Source organism: Phyllopteryx taeniolatus, chromosome 1 (assembly GCF_024500385.1).
Source record: "Phyllopteryx taeniolatus isolate TA_2022b chromosome 1, UOR_Ptae_1.2, whole genome shotgun sequence".
NCBI classification, from domain to species: domain Eukaryota; kingdom Metazoa; phylum Chordata; class Actinopteri; order Syngnathiformes; family Syngnathidae; genus Phyllopteryx; species Phyllopteryx taeniolatus.
This window is the reverse complement of record NC_084502.1, coordinates 2784121-2804315: the sequence shown is the minus strand read 5'-3', so window position 1 is coordinate 2804315 and position 20195 is coordinate 2784121. Positions and strand designations below refer to the sequence as shown.

The following is a 20195-nucleotide window of genomic DNA, read 5'->3' as shown; positions in this document are numbered from 1 at the left end:
TGGTTGCACTTTGCCGTGGTATAGAATAGCAATTAGTGCTGTTCCCCAAATTTTGGTTATTTATCTAGAAAGGCAAACTATTGGAAACAACTCTAAGTATGATGCGGTGCTGTTCTACGCAAATTATGACTACAATAATTAAAATATTAAAATCAATACGTGTGGCAGAAATATGAATGGATAAACAGTATGGCTCCCATCTCTATATTAGCACAGTACTACTATGTATCACAGGAGAATGAGAACAGTCAGGTTTGCCCATAAACTATGATTTTTTATTTGGACCCATTTTTTTTTTTTATATGCTGCGACCAAATTTGTCACATGCAGACAACAGCAACACAATTATTTCTCATGTCTTGGGGCCATGGCTAAAAAGGCATGCATATTCACTCCAAATATGCTTAAACCTCCCAATGTTGTACTTCAAGCATGACTTTGATTCATATAATTTATGAATTTCCCCAAAATGTAATCCAAATGTAAATCCAAAAGGGGACACGTCAACAAAGATTACACTGGATGGTCAAATGTATTTCAAAAGGGTATGTAGTGCATCACTATACAGTCTTACACACAAGGTCCATCTCAAAGAAAACTCTAACCCAACCCTGTGGAGTCCTCCAATCTGGAGTTAGTCAGAAGTGCCCTCTTGGCTGGAGGTCTGGGGGTCCGAGCCTCTGGATCCCAGTTGAAGCAAATAAAAAACTGTGTTCACCTGTACCTTCTGCGCCCGCCGTTTGTCTGCTCTCTGGTTCTGGTGATAGATGCGACTAAAGTTGGACACGATGACAGGAACGGGCAGGGCGATTACCAGCACCCCACTCAGAGAACAGATGGAGCCAAAGATCTTCCCTGCGATGGTTTTTGGGACCATGTCTCCATACCTGCAAGGGGGTGTTAGGGACAAAGAGAACATTTTAAGGGTTGTACGATGCTTTTAGTACAAACCTGTCTGCGTGAGTTCAACTGTTCAGATATCATTAAGTGATTGCATGTCGTCAAGTGATGGCCATTCCAAGAACCCATGAGTGACATGGGCCATTGAAAAAAGTATTTTTTGATTCGTGGGAAATGACGCCGAGGAGCCCAAAATGATTTTTTTTTTTTTTACATGGCCCCTAATCCCCATTCAACATTACTTATTCAACACTTCACAGGCGCCAATACCTTCTAGAAGCATATAACTTTATCTAGCCTAATATTTCTGCAAGTCAGATGTGATCTCACTGTCAGTGCGTCAGGCAGATTATTATAGTATTTTTTTCTTCCCAATGGAGAAACCGAAGCAAGAATCAGAAAACCGCTGAAGGGAAGGTGGAGAGGGCACGAAGAAACTAAAAGATCTTCAGTCTTTCTCTGAAATGCAATGTTTAAAAAAAGAAAAGAAAACAGAGCTAAATCCGCAGGCAGTTCATTTTATTATGTCCTACCAAATGGATTAGACCAGATTCCAAATGATATTGATTTTATGAATTAAAAATATCTCTCAAACTCCACTCCAAAGCACAATTCTAAACGTTACCAATTCAGTATCTCTACCTGGCGTCATTCAAAACGTAAGTTATTTTTCTGTATTGGCTGAGTAATTGATAAGCCTCTTGCACTGGAGGCCAGTGAGTGCATGTTCTTTTCACTTAATTTAAAAAAATGACAACATAAACCATGAGAATAAACCAAACACAAGAAGCATTGCAAGTAAAACAGTAGTAAAACTGAAAGGCAACTTGTCAAGCATCGTATCAGAATTCAAAACAAAACAAATCTTTAGTGAACGTGAGTTTGATTGGCAGCGAAAGGCTGGAAGGTGAATTCCAGCCGAGAGAGATCCGGAAAGACGGCCGCAAAATCTCGCAGGGCCTCGCCTTTGTCTGATTATCGTCACCTCTGCAGAAGGCAAGGTGATGTGTCAGACGGTGAAAATAGAAATATACTTCAGCGGGTTGCGGGTGCTCTCGTGGGGATAAAATGCATTAAGGTGCAACCGCCGAGGACTCCCCCAACTCCCTACCTCAACCATATGTGCTCTCTCTTTCCTTGTAAGATACAATCTCTACTGCAATAATAAAAAATACAATCTAATCAATAAAACGTTTTAGTGACCATAAGAAAATGCATTTCATAGAGCAGTGGCCTTTCAAGCATGATTTATGGCATCATACAATGTTGGAACACAAATTATGATCCTACATGCAACTTGTATGACGCTGACGCACATATGCATTGATTATATCTGATATTATATCAATCCATGTACTCAATATGAAGAAATATGCTGTGTTAAATGGGGGAAATTGAAAGAAAAAAAATGAAAAATAAAATATTTTTCATTGCTTCTTGTCCATCAATCCTTTATCATCATTGTATAAATCAGTGACAGACATAAAGTACTGCACAAACAATACACTGCATTACGCTGCTGGTGTGTTTGCAATGCACAGCCTTCAATGACCTTGAGTGCAGCACAACACAAACCAAAGGTTTGTTTTAATTGTTAATAATACTCAAAGAGTGGATCAAACATGTCTGTACATTGAGGGGAACAACTTAAATCTGACACACACAACTTTTCCAAGCATGCCTTTATGGAGCTCGACCGTTTTTTCGTTGCGATCTTTTGTTTAGAATGTTGAAAAGTCCGATGGAAATGCCAAACGAGATGTAAAAATGCACATTAGTCAAATGGGAAAGCCAAATGCACCTTTCACATAGTGAACCAACAAAACAGACAATACTTGTACAAAGAAGTATTCATCGTCCCTTCCGATAAATTTTAATGGTATTTTTACCCAAATTAGGCAATAACAAGCGCTGCGTAACATTTAATCTCCTCCCCTCTTCAGAAGATCTTCTCATTAGGAGGAATGAAAAGCTAATCATATTCATCTGCAAACCGTCTATAATGGGATGCTATCAGATCGCTTTATAGAGCCTCTCCTCTTTTAATACGACAGTCAATTTGCCGGCCCCATTTAGTCAAGCTGGCCTTTCTCCGATGATAGCGTCTCTGAGCCATTATACACGGCACAGAGATAAAGATTTTTACACATAAAAAAAAAAAAAAAAAAAACTGGTACCACGTACGTCGTAGGAAGGATGCGAGTGCATGTGTGCGGTAAGCGAGGTTTGTCACAATTTCTTTCCTTCCTGCCTGGATGAGCTCTTGTGTCTGCTTCCGACTCGGGAAGACGACGGAGATGGAGAATGAGCCCAAATGTTTCAAAAAAGCGAGTCAAGATGAATAAGCAGCGAAAGCCAAGCAAACTGGCAGGAATGATATTGTTTTGCAGATGCAAGTCCTTTTGCTCCTCTTGCTAAAGGTGGTGAGAGATTCTCAAATTCCACTCACACAAAAAAGCAAATGCACATACTGCATCTGTACACGCGCACATGCACGCACACGTACACATTCACGGGTTGAGGTGAGAAGGTCAGCCGTCGGTCAGGGTTGTCGCAGCACATCCAGGTCTTAGTGTTAAATTCATAACCCCCATAACCCGCCTTGAATGACATCCAGACAAGTTCAGTGATATTTATTGTTTTGCTTGAAAGGTTTTTTTTTTTTTTAGCCTCTTCCTATTTTTAAATGTTCTATGACGGCAAAATAAAAACATGTTGCTATTAGATGAAACTTTAAGACACCCTTTGTTCATTTTAAAAATCCTTATCATGATCCCTGAATGGATTTTTATTATTATTTTTTTTAAACGTGTACTATATCAACATCACAGCTGACTTTTATTTATTTTTTCTTCCCTTACAGTATGTCTGGTTTTGATTTGAAAACACAACAGAACCGATTTTTAATAATAATAAGGTTTGGGTCGCTTGTGATGTAACAAAATGCGTCTTCATGCAACAGATGAATTGAAACTGCTGAAAACAAAGCGTGCAATGTCGTCGATGTGTGAACAACTTTTGATAGATGGTCATTTTCCATTTATATTTTTCAGTCGAGTGCTAATATCTGGCTTGGCTGACAAATGCATGGAATTTGTCATGAAAATGAATGGGGCAGGGATGGCTCACTAGGGAGAGCGGGTCGTCCGGTGACCGAGGTTCGAATCCCAACACGAACTTGTACTCTGTTTGGCAGAGGTAATTAGTCTCACCAAATGAATATAATCTAAGATCACAATACGATTTCGTACCAGATAAATGACATATACCACATTATTATTATTAATAATTTTTTGGTTACTATTTCACATTTTTAAGAGTGTTATTACATTTGTTAATATTAATATAATCATTACAATATTACATATATTAATATACATAAAATTATATTTTTATCACACATTTATTATATATTATAATATCAATAATATAGTATTCATATAATATCATTAGTTAATATTAATAAATATTTATAGTTTTTACACAATATATTTGTGTTATCCATTGCTCTTCTTCTCTCTCAGTATATGATACTGTATGTGTCTAATGTGTTTGTATTGTTTAAAAAAATGACATGCCATAAATGTTATGAAAAGGTATTTTAAATAAGGTATTTCTATAATGCAGATTTCACTTATTTCAGGGGCACGGTCGGGAACATAACCCCAGCGATGTAGGCACAATTACTGTACTGTGTTTCCGGACTCAAGTACACAAGCGCCAGTTCTTCTCTGTCAGATCATATTTAAAAACGCGGCATACCAACAACCAGCACTTCCGAGTTGAGCGCAGCGACAGGCCGCCCCTCCAGACCTCCGACCTGCAAACAACATTCATCTGTGCCGCCATCTGACGGCCTTTCACGGCCAGTCAGTCAGGGGGAAGTAACTTGGGTGATAAATTGCTCTTCAGAAGGGGGACCAAAGGTTTACTGTGATGCCGCCGGCAAAGAGCAGGTACAGAGACACAATCAAAGAGGATGAGGAGGGAGCAAGAGAAAAAGGTCAAGATGAGAGTCGCTTGAGAACAACAAATTAAGTTTCTGACTGTGCAATGGAGACGCCGGGTTTGAGAGCAACATTTGCGATCGTTTTTCATTCGTAGCTATAAAAGCTTTAATGCGGCGCGGGCTTCAAACTACTCTACAAAAGTGGCCGACAAGCTGTATCGCTATTGTTTTACCTTTCCACCAAAATGCTCCATTTTGCCCAAATTTTAAAGCAGTTAGGGTGACAGGGTTGCGAGCGCAATGTATTTTCAATCGAAACAAAGTGTTTTTATTCATTTTATATTCATTCATAAATTCATCTCCTAATCTACCAATGAGAAAAAGTAGCTTCTCTCTTTCCAGCGTCCCGCTATATTCATAAGAGGGGAGACTAAGCAACACTGCAGCCAATGTTCATTGAAATGCATTTTTCTGCAACACAGAGCAAACGCAACGGGCGGCTTGAGGCAAAATCCAATTCCTTGGCTTTGCAGGGTCTGCTGTGGCCAGACACATATGTTATCTCCCCATTTGCATTTGTCAAGTGACAAGTAGAGAATCCAAGAACGAAACACACAGATAAGTTGATAAAGTGAAGGGTATTTCTCTTTCACTTCACTGCACAGCATGCAAAGGTCATTATCATCACTCACTTCACACCCAATATTATAGTGAATCATGCTGAGGGATTACCATCATTTCTTTGCAACATACTTCCAGTTACTTACTTTGACACTTGTTTTTTTTTCCCCCCTCTTAATGCTGACTTTTCATATCTCTGTACTTTAAAATTTACTTTCCACCAAATGCGGAGGACGTGTACTTGTCTGTGTAATTAGAGGGGATGAGCTACACAGGAAAGTAACTTTTCTTTCCCCCTTGACAAAACACGTATACTCTTTCTATCCTGCACAATCCTCAGGGTTCATACTTCCAAAGATTTGCAGAAGAAATATTGAAACATTTAATAGAAGTTGAACACAGATTCATACACTTTGGAATTGATTCATTGAAAACCAACTCTTGTGATACACAAACATTTCCTAACAGCTTGAAGGAATTTGCTCCATTCCATGAAGGGTGAATTAAAAAAAATAAATCAAACTAGGACTGAGCTCTTGCGACATTTAACAAATGTTCAATTGGCCTTCACCCCGTTTGCACAAATAAGTCTTTCTCGATAATGAACAACCTCCTCTCATTCCGAAGCAATCTACAAGTGATTACATTGCAAAAGTTGACTTTTGACTCTAGGAGTCCACCAATGAAGCAGCATGAGTACAATTAGTTTTCAGGATCTGGAAAAACATAAGCGAAGGGCGGCGTTACAAGCTCTGTTCCTTTATGTGTTCGTATACACTCGCCTATATAATTAGTGATTACCAGACTGCTATAAACAGAATGCTTCAGTAAAGCCACTTCCTCCACTAACTGGGAAGTGCAATTAACAGAGAACGTTCACAAACAACATTTAAATATGAATTACGCAGGGGCCTTCAAACTTGCAATGACGCCAGCCTGCATCATTCCAGATTCGCCGGAGATCCCCCGATGAACTCATTTGCGCTTCTCCCCCTTGTGCGTGTCAGGTGAGAAGCCACTTGAAATGCATGCCAGTGTGCACACACTTCATAACAGGCACATCTCCAAGTGCTCGAACGCTTTCGAGCCTCTCGGGGCCACTGCGTATGTATGGATAACATCAGCGAGGGGGTTGCTGGTAATTAAAAAGCGCCGAGCCATCTATCTCCGTGAGTGGGAGTCACGTTGTGGAAGGTGCGCGGACGCTGAGGCGCTGGGACACAATTACGCTGATATGTGGTTCAATTAGACTGGCAACCAGAGAAAACTGCACTCGGCCGGATTGTGAATATCTGGAGAAATATGAGATTAATTAGCCGACGTGTAATTAAAGTGAATTGATAACCTCTGAAACACGGTGCCTCATGATATCGGTAACTTATATCAACAAGAGATCCAGGGAAAGATCGGATATGACATGAATGTGACTGTCTTCATTAGTTTAACAATACTACTATATACTGTCTAGTCAGTAAAATACAAGCAGACAGTGAAGATTTCAAAGTCTTTGTCACCTTTCACAATTCCATCAGTTGGTGGAAGGACCTTTAAAACATGAACCATGCTTGTGAACACTCTAACTAGGACAAAAATAAATATTCTGAAAGAATATCATCACATTCCTTGCCAGAAAGAAAGAATAAGGTAACAAGCAACCAAATGTTTTTGTGTCCTGTAATGAACTTCATTTTGGAGTCAGTCAGTCCTCCCTTTGTCTCTCAACTGGAGCACGTAAAAGGGAGCACATAAGTACGATTCTGGCTTCCCGCCACTAAAAAAAAAAAAAATTATATCTCGGCATCTCCTCCCAGTGCTTGCCCCCCAGCTGGGAGCAGTGTTGCGAGATGAAAAGAAGTCAAGGAAAGATAAGACCCGAGCTGAAAGGAGTGAGGCAGAGGAAGGAGTTCAGAGGTCATCTACAGGGAGCTCAAGGTCGTAGCAGCAAGGTCACTGCTCAGCACGCCCCGGCACGCAGTTATGCAGTGATCAAAGTGAAAAAAGAGGAGTAGATGGAAGGAAAAACATGAAAAGGGAATGCCTGGGGTGAGGAGGGAAAAGGGAGCAGTCGGGTCTTCGGCGATGAATTGACAAGAAGAAGAGACGAGTGGCAAAATACTCCTATTATTCTAGTCATGATCGCTATTGCAGTTTTATCTTCTAATGATAATAATATTAATAATAATCATAATAATATACAATAATATCTCATAAGTGTGACTCGATTTGCTCAAGCTACCACTTTTCCACTACATCTGACTCTAACACAATAGCATAAAACTAAATGCTTACACAGTTCTTTCAGTCATCTTTGGGTCGGCTGCAGTCTGCCAATAATGTGGCAATTGGACACACAAATCCACTAAGAGAGTCCCTTGGAGGCACAAAAGGCGCTGCAAGCCTGATGATGGACTTGACTACCGTATTGAACGATGAAATGTAAAATATAAAGGAGATATAAATGAATTAAAACTGCTCTGCTTTCCTTGCTGGCGCTCCCAAGTGACTCCCGAGCTGAGGCCATTTTCCTCACTACAATATATAGTTTGCTCTAAACAATTCACTCAGGTAAAACTAATCTAAAGTAGCATAAATAAGAAAGTAGTGTGGGATTTAAGGGAGAGACACGACACAAACATTGATTTGTGCAGATGTATGTGCCACCTGCCTCGGTAAAATTGGTGTTTATTAAAGTTTGTGAGGTCTGTGCTTCAAATATTTCAGGTCCTTGATGATATCTGTCGTCACGGGGACTTCGGTTCTGCGGTCCCATAAATTGCTATCAGCTGCATTATTGTGTTTAGGGGAAATCCATACTTCGGTTTTTATATTTGTGATGCAATCTTTGTTTTTGTTTTTTTTTGGTCAACTTTAAGAAACACACATCAAAATTATAAATACAATAAAACACATATCCCTTAACAGTAATTTAGTAGCTGTGCCCTCAGAGGAGTTTGCAGCTCACATCTTCTTGAATCAAAGATGTCTCAGTCCGATTGTTTATCTCTGGTCGTGAATATCAAACACTGTTTTATGCTGCCTGATTTATTGACTGTGAGCACAGACAACAATAAATCTCATCAGTGTAAGCTACGCTGGTGCCGTCGACTGTACTGATCTATGAGCAATGTGACGGCGAGGCGGCCAATGCCACCAAGCTGCTCAATCCGCTTCACGCTGGCCAATGTGCTATCCAAAAGTCTGATCTGACCAGGAAAAAGAATCAGTCCAATTGCGCCGGTTTATGTTGTTATTGTTGTTTTTTGTTTGAGTCTTGAAGTTTTATAATAAATCAAACACATTTGGAATGTTAGTGGTATTTTTAACATTGCTGTTGGAAGCGAAAGTGGATTTTTTTTCCCCCAGGTAGGCAGCCTAATTAAGTATTTTTGTGCATATAATATCAAATACATTACCGCTTAAAGAATGGCTCGCCCTGATGAGGGATAAGCATGGATAAGAATTTAGAGATTCCGATTCCTTATCGATTCTCATTGGGTGAGAGAATGAAATAATACAAATGGCTTTGTTTGCTTTAAATCTGGATGGAAGATACTAAATATCCAGTATGCACTCATAATCCGTAATGTATCCTTTGGAGAAAAACAAAACACAACTGAAAGTATGTCAAGAGAACAAAACGGTTAATGCAGTTTTTGCATACGTCGCAAGAAATCAGAGTGACTTTGTCCAGCAAATTTACCTGTGAGGTGTTCTGTGTTGAGATTATCAGAGTACACCACACACAGTACGGCGGCCCAAACTGTGTACCATGCCGAAGAGGACTTGATAAGCGCAATCATCAGGCAGGCTAACAAACGATTCCTGGGAATTCAATTATTGGGAACCGGTTCTCAAAGACAACTAGTCCCTAGTCCTGACAAAACATAAAGTACTCTGACTTACAATATACAAAATGCTATATTGTGCCACACAATAGGTATTTTTTTGTCATAATAGGATTAGGCATTAAGGGCCACAATATTGTTTTCGTATGTATTAAGAACAATAACATCTTTAACTTTAAAGTAACCCTAAAAGTGCAAATTTCTTTTCAAAGTCCTGTTAAAGTGAAGGGGCAAAACCTCTAATTGTGAAATACACATTAACACATGAATATAAAAAGGCCCAAACCAACTGTGGCAGCGGTCAGGTGTCTACCCGTCAGGGTGAATCAACGTTCGCACATGAGGGGAGCTGTCTGCATGCACGTGTTTGCAGAGAAAAGTAGGCTTCGTGGAAAAACTAGGGCAGCTTTGAGACTGGGGAGAGGTGTGTCCAGCCCAGCCTCCTTTCCTATTTCCCTCCCTGACCAGACTAGTATGTATATATTGTGTGTTTTTCAACCAAGGGGGCACCCTGGGCAGTCAAGGGAAAAGTTCAAGGTGGAAGATAGAAGATGAGCTCTAGGGGGGATACCTGTTGGAAAGACAGACCTCTTTACTGGTGTGGAAAACATTGCGAGCAATCCCTGGGGCAGCGGCCAAATGGCAAGGAAGTCTTTGCACACGTAGTGGAAATCTCGAATGTATTACTTTGTGCATTTGCCCATGCATGCGCATCTGTGCGTTTGTGAGTCTCCACCGTCAAATGGGCAAATGAGTCACAACAGGACAGAGATTGAAACAAGGCAACGAGCAGGAGGGGGAAGTGTGAGTGTAGGTGTTTCTGTTTCGATGAGTGGGTGCCAGGAAAAAAAAAAAAAAAAGAGTGTCGCTGAAAATATTCACTTTTTCAAAAGTATGCGCAGCACAGCGCAGCACACATTCTGTATCTCCGCAAGCGTACTCATGCATACACCCACCAACACACACACACACACACACAGACACACACACACTCAGTGTTTATAGACGCACGACAGAGATTATTTATCTACCAGTTCCAGCACTGCTCTCCTCCGGAGCTTTCCAGCAACACATCACTAATTCATCCCTGCCATTTCCCTCAGCTCAGTCAGGGCCGCCTTTGAACATTCACGCCGGCCCTTTCGGGCCGGGCCAGGTTACACTTCAGCTCCGACTGTAAGCTTGTACAGTATCAGAGGTGCAACCCAAAGCAACACGACCACGGAATCAGAATGCCGATGTCGGTTAACGCGCAAATCCTACTCAGCTATTTGCTCTTTGACCGAGCTGCCAACATTGTCCAGTGGGCGTGGCTGGAGTGTCAAATTTCCAGGTAAGGCTAGGGTCACGCTTCCTGCCGTGTAATGGGAACTCGGTTTTTCTTACAGCAAATCTGGTTACAGATCCCAGTAAAGATAACAATTTTAGTTTTTGGCATGATTTAGTTAAAACAAGCCAGCAAGTAAATATCTGATTATCTATTACTTTCAAAACAATAACTGGCACTGAAAGGGTGTCCGAGTGGGCGCGCTCTTACATTTCATATATTGATTCTGTCTGATTGCATCTTGACTGGTCTAGAGCGGGAGGCTGTGAGCGCGGTGGGTGGGTGGAGGTGCAGGAAAGAGGGCACGCCAAAAGGAAGACGCCATTAAATTTTAATTCGTCAGAGGTCAGTTTTTCCTTGAGGTCAAACAGAAAAATAACCTTCAAAAGAAGCTCGGGACTCGGCTCGAAAATAGAGAGACTCTCTGTGGGACGTCTCACCCACTCAACAGAAAATCAAAACAGACTGCACATTTCGAGTAAAAGAACGTCACAGCTTTAAAGCATACTATGAGGCAATTAGTTACCATGGTGATACACGATGGCGGCAGACGGGCTTTAAAAAGAAGCGAGCGGAATTATGTAAATGTCACAGAGAAGCGAATGCAAACGCACGCACGCACCAAATCATTTTCCAAAACACACCAACCCGATCAGACGCCTTTTGCAGCGAGCCGCCAATTTGTCAGATCGAGCAGCTCACAAACTCGCAGGTGTAAATACGTGTTTGCTTTTATTCCACCAAAAAGGTCAAGTGAGCGTTACCACACAAGTGACTCTATCAAAAGCATGTTAGTACTTAGCAGTAGTGCTCATGGCCTGTTCACGTTGAAAAGAGAGCAGTTAAATGTCCCACGCGGAACCAAATAAAATAAGGATTCCATCATATTTTCAATCCAAATGCCTGTCAAAAATATATTATAATAAAAATAAAACCACATTATTACCCCAAAGGCTTTCCTAGATGACTCATTTAGTCTCCTGCACTCTAAATTGCGTTTTTACTGGCTCGATGTCCACTTAAAGGGATTGCATTAACCTCTGTCACTCTCCGCGGGCAGATGAGCTGCCCCCCGCCAAACCTTAAGCCGTGTTCGGTATTCAACTTCCTTCTTTGGCAGCGATCCCTGTCTGGCTTTCATCCAGAAAACGCACGCACGTACGTACGCACACTTCAGATGCCAGAGACGGTCCAATGTGCTCTTGTCAAGTTTATCACTGTGCAGGATCTGGTCCCGTTACTGTGTGCATTTCTCTCTCTCGGAAGCTACTTTTAATGGTGAACTGATGCTGAGCCATAAATCCAAAAGAGCTAATAGACAGAAATAACACATGCATTTTTTTTTCTATGAACGGAATCAAGGAAAATATGTAATGCATGCATACTATAAATAGTCCCACAATGTCCTTTTTCAAGCTATTCTAGTTGGTCTTCTACCCCTGGCCGTCGAAACGGACGGATTTCTCGTTAATAGGCAACATGTAAATAAGCTTTGCTCCGATTGAATCGCTCATCGTCCGCAGTTTAAATATGGAAATCAACTAGGCTCTGATTGGTCCGTGTCACGGCGTCGACCAGCGTCGAAAGAATCTCCGGGCGGCCGAGCGGTTACTGCATTTTGCATTCAATCGACAGACTGCAGAAATGTCAAACTTAAACCATGTCACAGGCTCACTTTGACCAACGTTATGCAGAAAAAAAGTAGAAAAACAGTAAATAAAACAAAAAAAAATGTTTTGACGGCATGGGACCTTTAAGCAACGTACAGTATATCTGAACACAGAAGGTGCATCAACACATGTAGACAGATGAAATAACAATACTCACAGGCATATATTCTTTGTCCTCTGTGAAAACCGACTAATATTACTGCAGTTTACTGAGTCACTTTACAAACAGATATTCTCCTTTTTAAAAACAATTTTTTTTGGGGGGGGCGTGAAATGGATTAGTGGCATTTCCATTCATTTCAGTGGGGAAGGGTGATTTGGGACATGAGTGTTTTGCATGACAAACGTGATCATGGAACGAATTAAACTCGCATCTCAAGGCACCCCTGTATGCGGAATCTGCTCTGATTAGATTAGATGGGACAGAATATTTCTTGCATGGAAAAATGTGTTGGACTAACAGCTTTGGTTTAATGAAAATAAATTTGCAGGCATGACAGATGCCACCGAGAGACGCGTGTACACACACACACTCTGCTACTTATCTTTCCCGTAGAGCCCTCATCTCATGATTTAACTCGAATTTACATCTTGTGGCCAACGTGTATCCGAGATGTTCACATATTGCCCGTCAGCGGGCGTGCACGAGCTCGTCGACTACTCGACCCACTCTCTGCCCCCCCGTAGCTGGATGTTCAGCCTTTTGCTCTGGTCATTATAGCCACTGGATTCAGACAGCTAATGTGATGCAGTCAATCTTTTTCCTCTGAATCTGCGTTCTTTCTGCGTTCCGTTGTCTTTGTTTTGCAGAAAAATATGACTCTAAAGTCACAAAGAGTCACAAAACGGGGGTGTCAAATTAAAAACTGGGACAAGGTTGCGGACGAAAATGTGAAAGCAAACTTATGTTTTGCTTACATTGAATCTGGAATGAGCAAACTTGAATTTTATTTAATTTTTAATATTCAGACTTCCTATTTTAGTGACAGTGGTGTTTTAAGCAGAGTAAGCTCAATTTCCCATCGAGGACAACGCTCTTCTTCTTGCGACCACAAAACTAGTTGAGACGGAATCAACAGCACATCCGCCGGCTGCAGAGACGATGCCAATCAAAAGTGAGCATTATCACCGTCGTAAAAGCAGAATATGTAATACAGCTCTCATATTTGTTGTCATTACGTTGTGCACGTGCACATAATGTTGTGTATAGTGTAGTGTTCTGACATTCTTTCCACTGAAGTGTATATGTTAAGGCTAATGACTTTGTCAAAACAATTCAACACAGCCGGGGAAGAATATATAAGGTCACACACAAGAGTACACACACACGCACGTACACGCTTTGCTTTACTATTCGATAAAGAGCAAATCATTCGCATTCCTTTTTTTTTTTTTCCTGTGCAACCTCATCGTTTCAAAACGTAATTTGAAAGACAGAATGATAATGTCATCTGAAGATATTACTGTTACACGAGCCCAAAATAACGTGAACTAATGCGGTTGACATTGGCAGCGAAATGGCCGCAATTAATGTGGTCAGCATCTCCAAAAGCAGAATTACCTAACAGGGTTACGGAAACACAACAGATGGTCAGTGTATTCTCTTTGGTAAACATTTGGAGCGGCTCTGAAAGCTTTTCCATTGCAGAGAAGCAAGGTACTGCTTTGAAAGTGCGTGTCTGTTTGTGTTTGGGTCTGTGTGTCAATTCAACGAATTCCATATGAACCTGATGGATTGAAGGTGAAGGGTTTCTTTTCCTGGCTTATTTATGTTCTCGGCATGTGCATTCTGTGTGCGTTTTTGTACTAAATGTACAGCATTACTTTACTTTTACTTGGGGGAATAAGAGATGCAATAAGGCGGCACGGTGGCCGACTGGTTAGAGCGTCAGCCTCACAGTTCTGAGGTGCGGGGTTCAATCCCCGCCCCCGCCTGTGTGGAGTTTGCATGTTCTCCCCGTGCCTGCGTGGGTTTTCTCCGGGCACTCCGGTTTCCTCCCACATCCCAAAAACATGCATTAATTGGAGACTCTAAATTGCCCGTAGGCATGACTGTGAGTGCGAATGGTTGTTTGTTTCTATGTGCCCTGCGATTGGCTGGCAACCAGTTCAGGGTGTACCCCGCCTCCTGCCCGATGACAGCTGGGATAGGCTCCAGCATGCCCGCGACCCTAGTGAGGAGAAGCGGCTCAGAAAATGGATGGATGGATGGAGATGCAATAAAATATGCATGTAGCATTGTGACGCAGTGAACGGTTGTCCACTGCGGTTTTCCAGACAGTATGTGAAAAGAGGCGGGACTTGGATTTATTGTGCGATTCTACGGGTTTCCCATTACTCTTGTAATCCTGTGAACAATGAAAAAGAGGACGATCAGTGCTTATTTTCTTCCCGTAAAGCCGACGTGGCAAGAGGAGACAAAAGCTGATAATGAGTCCGACTCGTTTTGTGAGGAAACGACCATGGGGTGGGAAAAAAAAAGCAGGAAATTATGTTTTTGGAGTGGCCCCATATTTAAACAGTTCAAATGAGAGTTGATTTGTAAGTTGATTTAGAGTGTGTGCTTCAAGGCCTATAGTTTCTGCTTGCGCCTCTAAAATATTAAGTTAGGGGCCCCTGTGCTCCAAGTAGAAAAATTTCGTCTGGAGCCCTGTAAGATTACAAATAATACCACTAATCAAACATTAATTAAACATAAACTCTTTAACGAGAGAACCGTTAATATCAAGCCAGTATGGTTACAAACACAATACTGAGGCTAAAAACAACACAGACCGTTGCCTCAGAAAATGTGCCCATCTTTAGTCCCACGCTGTTACCGTCACAATAACCACGAGGCTCTCAAGTCCCCCACTGGCAAAATGTGGGTTCCATTAAGCAACAGTCGAGCTGCCTGGTCCAGAACTCCCATAATTGGAAGTGTGCAATTTAATCATCTTAGTGAGGCCATTAGAGTTTGTTTGAGATTAACCACTAAATCAGCGAGTGGTGCAAAGTTTAGGAAGTGTAAAATTACAGCCCGTTCAAGATTGCAAATAGCAGCACCCTGGGCCAAGATGCTGACATGCAGCAGATCTGGACGTGCGATGTGGATGAAAAGGCCTCACCGGACCTTTCTGTCCTTTCGCCTTCCAATGAAGGGACCTTGGACTTTCACGCTCTGACAGACTCAATTAATTGAGGCAAATTGCGATGCCCTTGGGGCTCCAGTGACTTTTGGATCATTTAATCTGTTCTGTCTTCCACCTGCATCCCCCTCCAGCGCGGTTATGGGCGATAGCTGACTTTGGGCTGCAGTGGTGTTATCCTTCTCAACAGTAGAGCTCGATGCAGGAAATTGGCAAGACAAACTTGAGAATTATGTTTCGTTCCGACAGGCCCTAAGAAAGTACATTCTTCTAAATGTGGCGACATGAAAATTTAAGTTGCCTGTTCAAAGAACGAGATTAGGCAGACAAGAAGAAAACAGAGCCAGAGTCAGAAAGAAGCAGGCAAAAACACTAAAACTACGCTTTACAATCAGCTCGTGTAAGACCAGGGAACAACCAAAAGAACAAAAGGGATGAGAACAAATCCCATGTAAGCAGAAAGAACATAGCAAGTGACATAGCAAGATTCATGACTGCGAAACGCAACGCAGCAAGAAAAGGCTTGCAGCGGGAAGGCAGTAAAATTCAGCCAGCTAAATTCAGCATTCATGGTGAGCTCCGGTGAGCCAAAGAGAGCAAGTGTTTAAACAAGTGTTGTGACTCCTACACGGCCCACGCCGCATATCGAACTGCATCAGCGTAGCGTGGAACAGGTCTAGCGGGTCATCGGCACTGAGAGCAGAGGCAGCTGAGAATAGCCTTGTAAGGCTTTGCTGACAGCCGGCCCGCTGCTCCGACTCCCAAGTAGAAAGCACTGGCCCGCTGAGCTGCCGCTTCATGTGGAGCTCACAGGGGGCGTGTGTAGGGTTTATGTAGGCTGGCAGCACAGTAAACACAAACACACGAAAGCAGGAAATTAAGGGGGAGGAACGCGCGCACATTCAAAGCTCTCGTGCCGCCGCAAAAGACGACATGTTGTTTGTGAATGAAATAATAGCTATGACGGTAAATGGGCAAAACCACGAAAAATAGATTTTGAACTGTGCTTGCATTGCAATGTGGGTGAGAGGATGTGTCTCCTTTCTACTGCTTATCTTGTTCAGGGCTGCGAATGAGCTGGGGCCTATCCCAACTGACTTTGGGTGAGAGTTGGGGTACATCCTCAACAGGTCACCAGCCAAATAACAGGGCACACATAGATTAACAAACATTCCTACAATTTCTTCAAAAATTGCTTTCTAAAAGTCTTCGGTTAACCTAAGAAGAACAATTTTGGACAGTTGGAGGAAAGCGGTTTTGCGGTTTGAGACGGACCACATGCTCCACTCTGCGGCAAAAGGAATGGTCTTAATGAAATCAAAAGATGCAGTTTTCATAACAGTTTCAAATGTCGCACGTCATCTGCGTTGAAGCAGCTGTCTTAAACATTTAAAACGACGATTGTGTCACACCTCAAGAACAAACGCATACGGTAAGTGAATAATTTATTCCCGGCCCCCCATTCCACTGTGTATGGATCAGCTCCACATCATGGCCCTCTCCTCCATTGTTCCGTTTAAGTCTGCTGCCTCACAGCTGTTATGGTAGCGAACGAACAGACACAATGACAGTTTCGCATCTAGGTGTGACGGTCCCCGCATCCCATTCGTACATATTTCAATTTACATTGAAGAATGAATGTAAAGAACAGTTCAAAAGGGCAAAAGCGCTAGAAGAGAAACGCCAATTTGAGAAAGTTTTCATGGCAGTGGAGCTCCGGGAAATATCCGCAGGTGCCGAAAAGTCATGAAATCAAAAGGGTCAATGCACAACTGCACAATGCAAACGCTGCACCGCATCAAAATGAGAGGTTTTCCACACTAGATTGTGTCGGCGAACTTAACGGAATGAAATCAAAGCATCTTTTGTGGCATCAACTTGTGCCCAATTTCTAATAATAGCATACGTACACGTGGACGAGATGCTGCTGACCTTTGCTATGGAGGAGATGTAACAGCTCGCATGTACACCAAAAGGTCATTTTTCATCCAGTGACCGACTCCCACCTGCCTGTGTAGGAACCTCAGAGGGAAAAAGATGTGACAGTAAACAGAGAGGTCAATGGAAAACGAAAGTACCCCGAAGGGAACCTGATAACAGGTCAATGCACTTGTGGGGCCAATTACTTTTGTTTGGAAATGTCTTTGAGTTTTAACTTGAACAGGAGATCTGCTATGAATTACAAAACTATTGGGACACTTGTCCATTACTCCAATGAGAAGTAAAACTAGAAAAACAATACAGAATTTGTCCTCCCTTTGCAACGAATGCGTGCTAGATTGATTGAAGACAAAATTGCCCGTAGGTGTGAATGTGAGTGCGAATGGTTGTTTGCTTCTATGTGGCCTACGATTGGCAACCCTAGTGAGGATAAGCGGTACAGAAAATGGACGGATGGATAGCGCCTCAAAGTACTTCTGCGTCATCTCGCACCGATTGGAAAAAAAAGAGGAAAGTTGCTAAGCAAAAAAAAAAAACTGAATTTGAAGAGGCTGCTTGACTTTGTCCACAATGTGGATTGTGGTCACTCCTAATGCACACGCATAAAGTAGGCTACACATGATGTTATGAGTCCTCCTGAGCGTTTATAGATGTGATATCTGTGATATAGTGTCATTTGCGTCTTTCGCTCTCGCTGGCTTATGATTCATCCTCACTTGTCTTGTTTCCTTCACCATCCGGCAGTCGGGTTCTCTTGGCAAGGGCTAGTAATCGCAGAGCAAAATCTCGCTTTCGTATTCCTGCGTGCGATCACAAACGAGCCTTCGTTCAAAGACGCTGGGTGCCTCCGAGCGTCTTTTGAAGTTGGAACAAAGAGAATTCCTGCTTCTCGCTGCTGATGCCTTTAATTCACTCCTTTCATTCGTCGTCTTCTTTTTCCTTCTGCTTCTATTTCTTCCTTTCCCCAACTCAAACACCATTTCTTTTCAACTTGCCTTCGCTCTTTAGCAGTGATACATCATTCTTCACGGTGGCCTTACCTCAGCTTTTGGTTATAAGTATAGGGAGAGTTGCAATCTCAGTAAAACTCAGTCATAATATCAGTAAATATTTGTATGAAAAATCTAGATAAAGATGCAATGCAAACAGGTATTTGACAGACCTTGGAGACACACAGCACGTTGCGCACTCACACTGATCTTTATTCAAGCTGGAGGAGCTGCCGCCCCTCAGTGATGTGAGCTATTTTTAGCCAAAGGGTCCTCAGACAGTTAACCCACAATGTCTGTACATTTCAATGCCTCTGGTCAGCAACATTGCCAGTGCTGCGACAAGTCATATTTTGCAATATCATGGAGGTGTTCCGGACCTAAAACAATGCTCCACTGACTCTGTAAAGTGTTAAATTGGAATGTAGTCAGTGCAGGATGGCTGTTTAGCCGAGCTGCATGCGGAATTGTTCTACATGGAGCAATCCTCTGCAGACACCAGAGAGTATATGGTATATTATATATATATATATATATATATATATATATACACCACTTTGAACTCCTGAGGTCCAAAAAAACTGAACAAGGAACAAAAATGCTTTAAATTGATGTTTGGCATCCTAAATGAGTGCTACCATTGTTGTTTAAGGTTAGATTACGCATCTCTGTGCAGTTGGAGTACTATAAACAGATTTTCCAATGCATGAATGCCAGTAGGATGTTGGAAATTGATGACTTTACAATTTTCTGGAATGCAGCAAAAGGGCAAACTAGAATCACACTCAGTAAGAGCATAAACGCCCAACAAGCCTGTACTGTTAGTTAGCAGGCTACTTTATGGCGTGTGAAGGATGACACAAGATGTTATAAAAGGGGTGGGCGGTGTGACTTTTGTTCCTGGACACCCAGAATATTCCAATGACAGCATAGTGACTTGAACTCATGTATCCAGCATCTCTCTTTTATCAGAATCAGAATCAGAATAATCTTTATTTGCCAAGTATGTCCAAAACACACAAGGAATTTGTCTCCGGTAGTTGGAGCCATCCAGCCATCCATTCTCTGTACCGTTCATCCTCATTGGGGTCGCGGGTGTGCTGGAGCCTTTGCCAGCGGACTTTGGGCGAGAGACGGGGTATACCCTGAGTTGGTTGCCAGCCAATTGCAGCGCATAAATAGACTTAACAACCGTTCACACGCACATTCACACCTGTGGATGACTTTAGAGTCTTCAGTTAACCTATGTGCATGTTTTTGGAGTGAGGAAACCAGAGTACCCGTGCAGGCATGGGGGAGAATATCCAAACTCCACACAGAAAGGGCAGAGCCAGGATTAGAACCGACAACCTCTGAACTGTGAGACGGACGTGCTAACCAGTTCGACACAGTGCAATGTCTGGTTTTTCAAGTCTGGTGCTAAATTGCCGATTCATTCTAGGGTTTGTGCATATTGGCATAGTGATGGACAGAAAAAAAAACAATGTCTCATCTCCCAGCAATCTTGACTGTTTGTAGTTTAATCCTACTGACATCCTAACCAACACATCCTGTCTTCGTGCTTAGCAGAGATAACAAAAGCCATTTTCTCATGCATATAAACAAAAAGATGATTTGTTGACTTCCATCAGTGGGAGCTACACCCAAGTAGTTAGAGATGCTCGCTCCTTGGTCTGACGCTCATAGTCAGAGATTCGAAGGCTGTCAAAAAGGTGTTTAATAATGCATTCGCCTCTTCTCTGGAGACTTTTGCAACCTTCTCTTTACCCACCACTCATCCTGCCCAGCCTATGACCCCCCTGCCCTTTTTTAATTTAACTAATTT

General features: G+C 42.1%; 1 protein-coding gene across 1 annotated transcript in view; it reads right to left on the bottom strand.

Moving 5' to 3' along the window:
* The window catches only part of kcnd3 (potassium voltage-gated channel, Shal-related subfamily, member 3), a 97825-nt gene that overhangs the window by 15797 nt on the left and 61833 nt on the right, over positions 1–20195 (bottom strand). The window contains exon 3 of the mRNA XM_061799437.1: positions 719–887. Within this exon, the coding sequence (XP_061655421.1) occupies positions 719–887 (169 nt within the window). The remainder of the gene's footprint in view (positions 1–718; positions 888–20195) is intronic.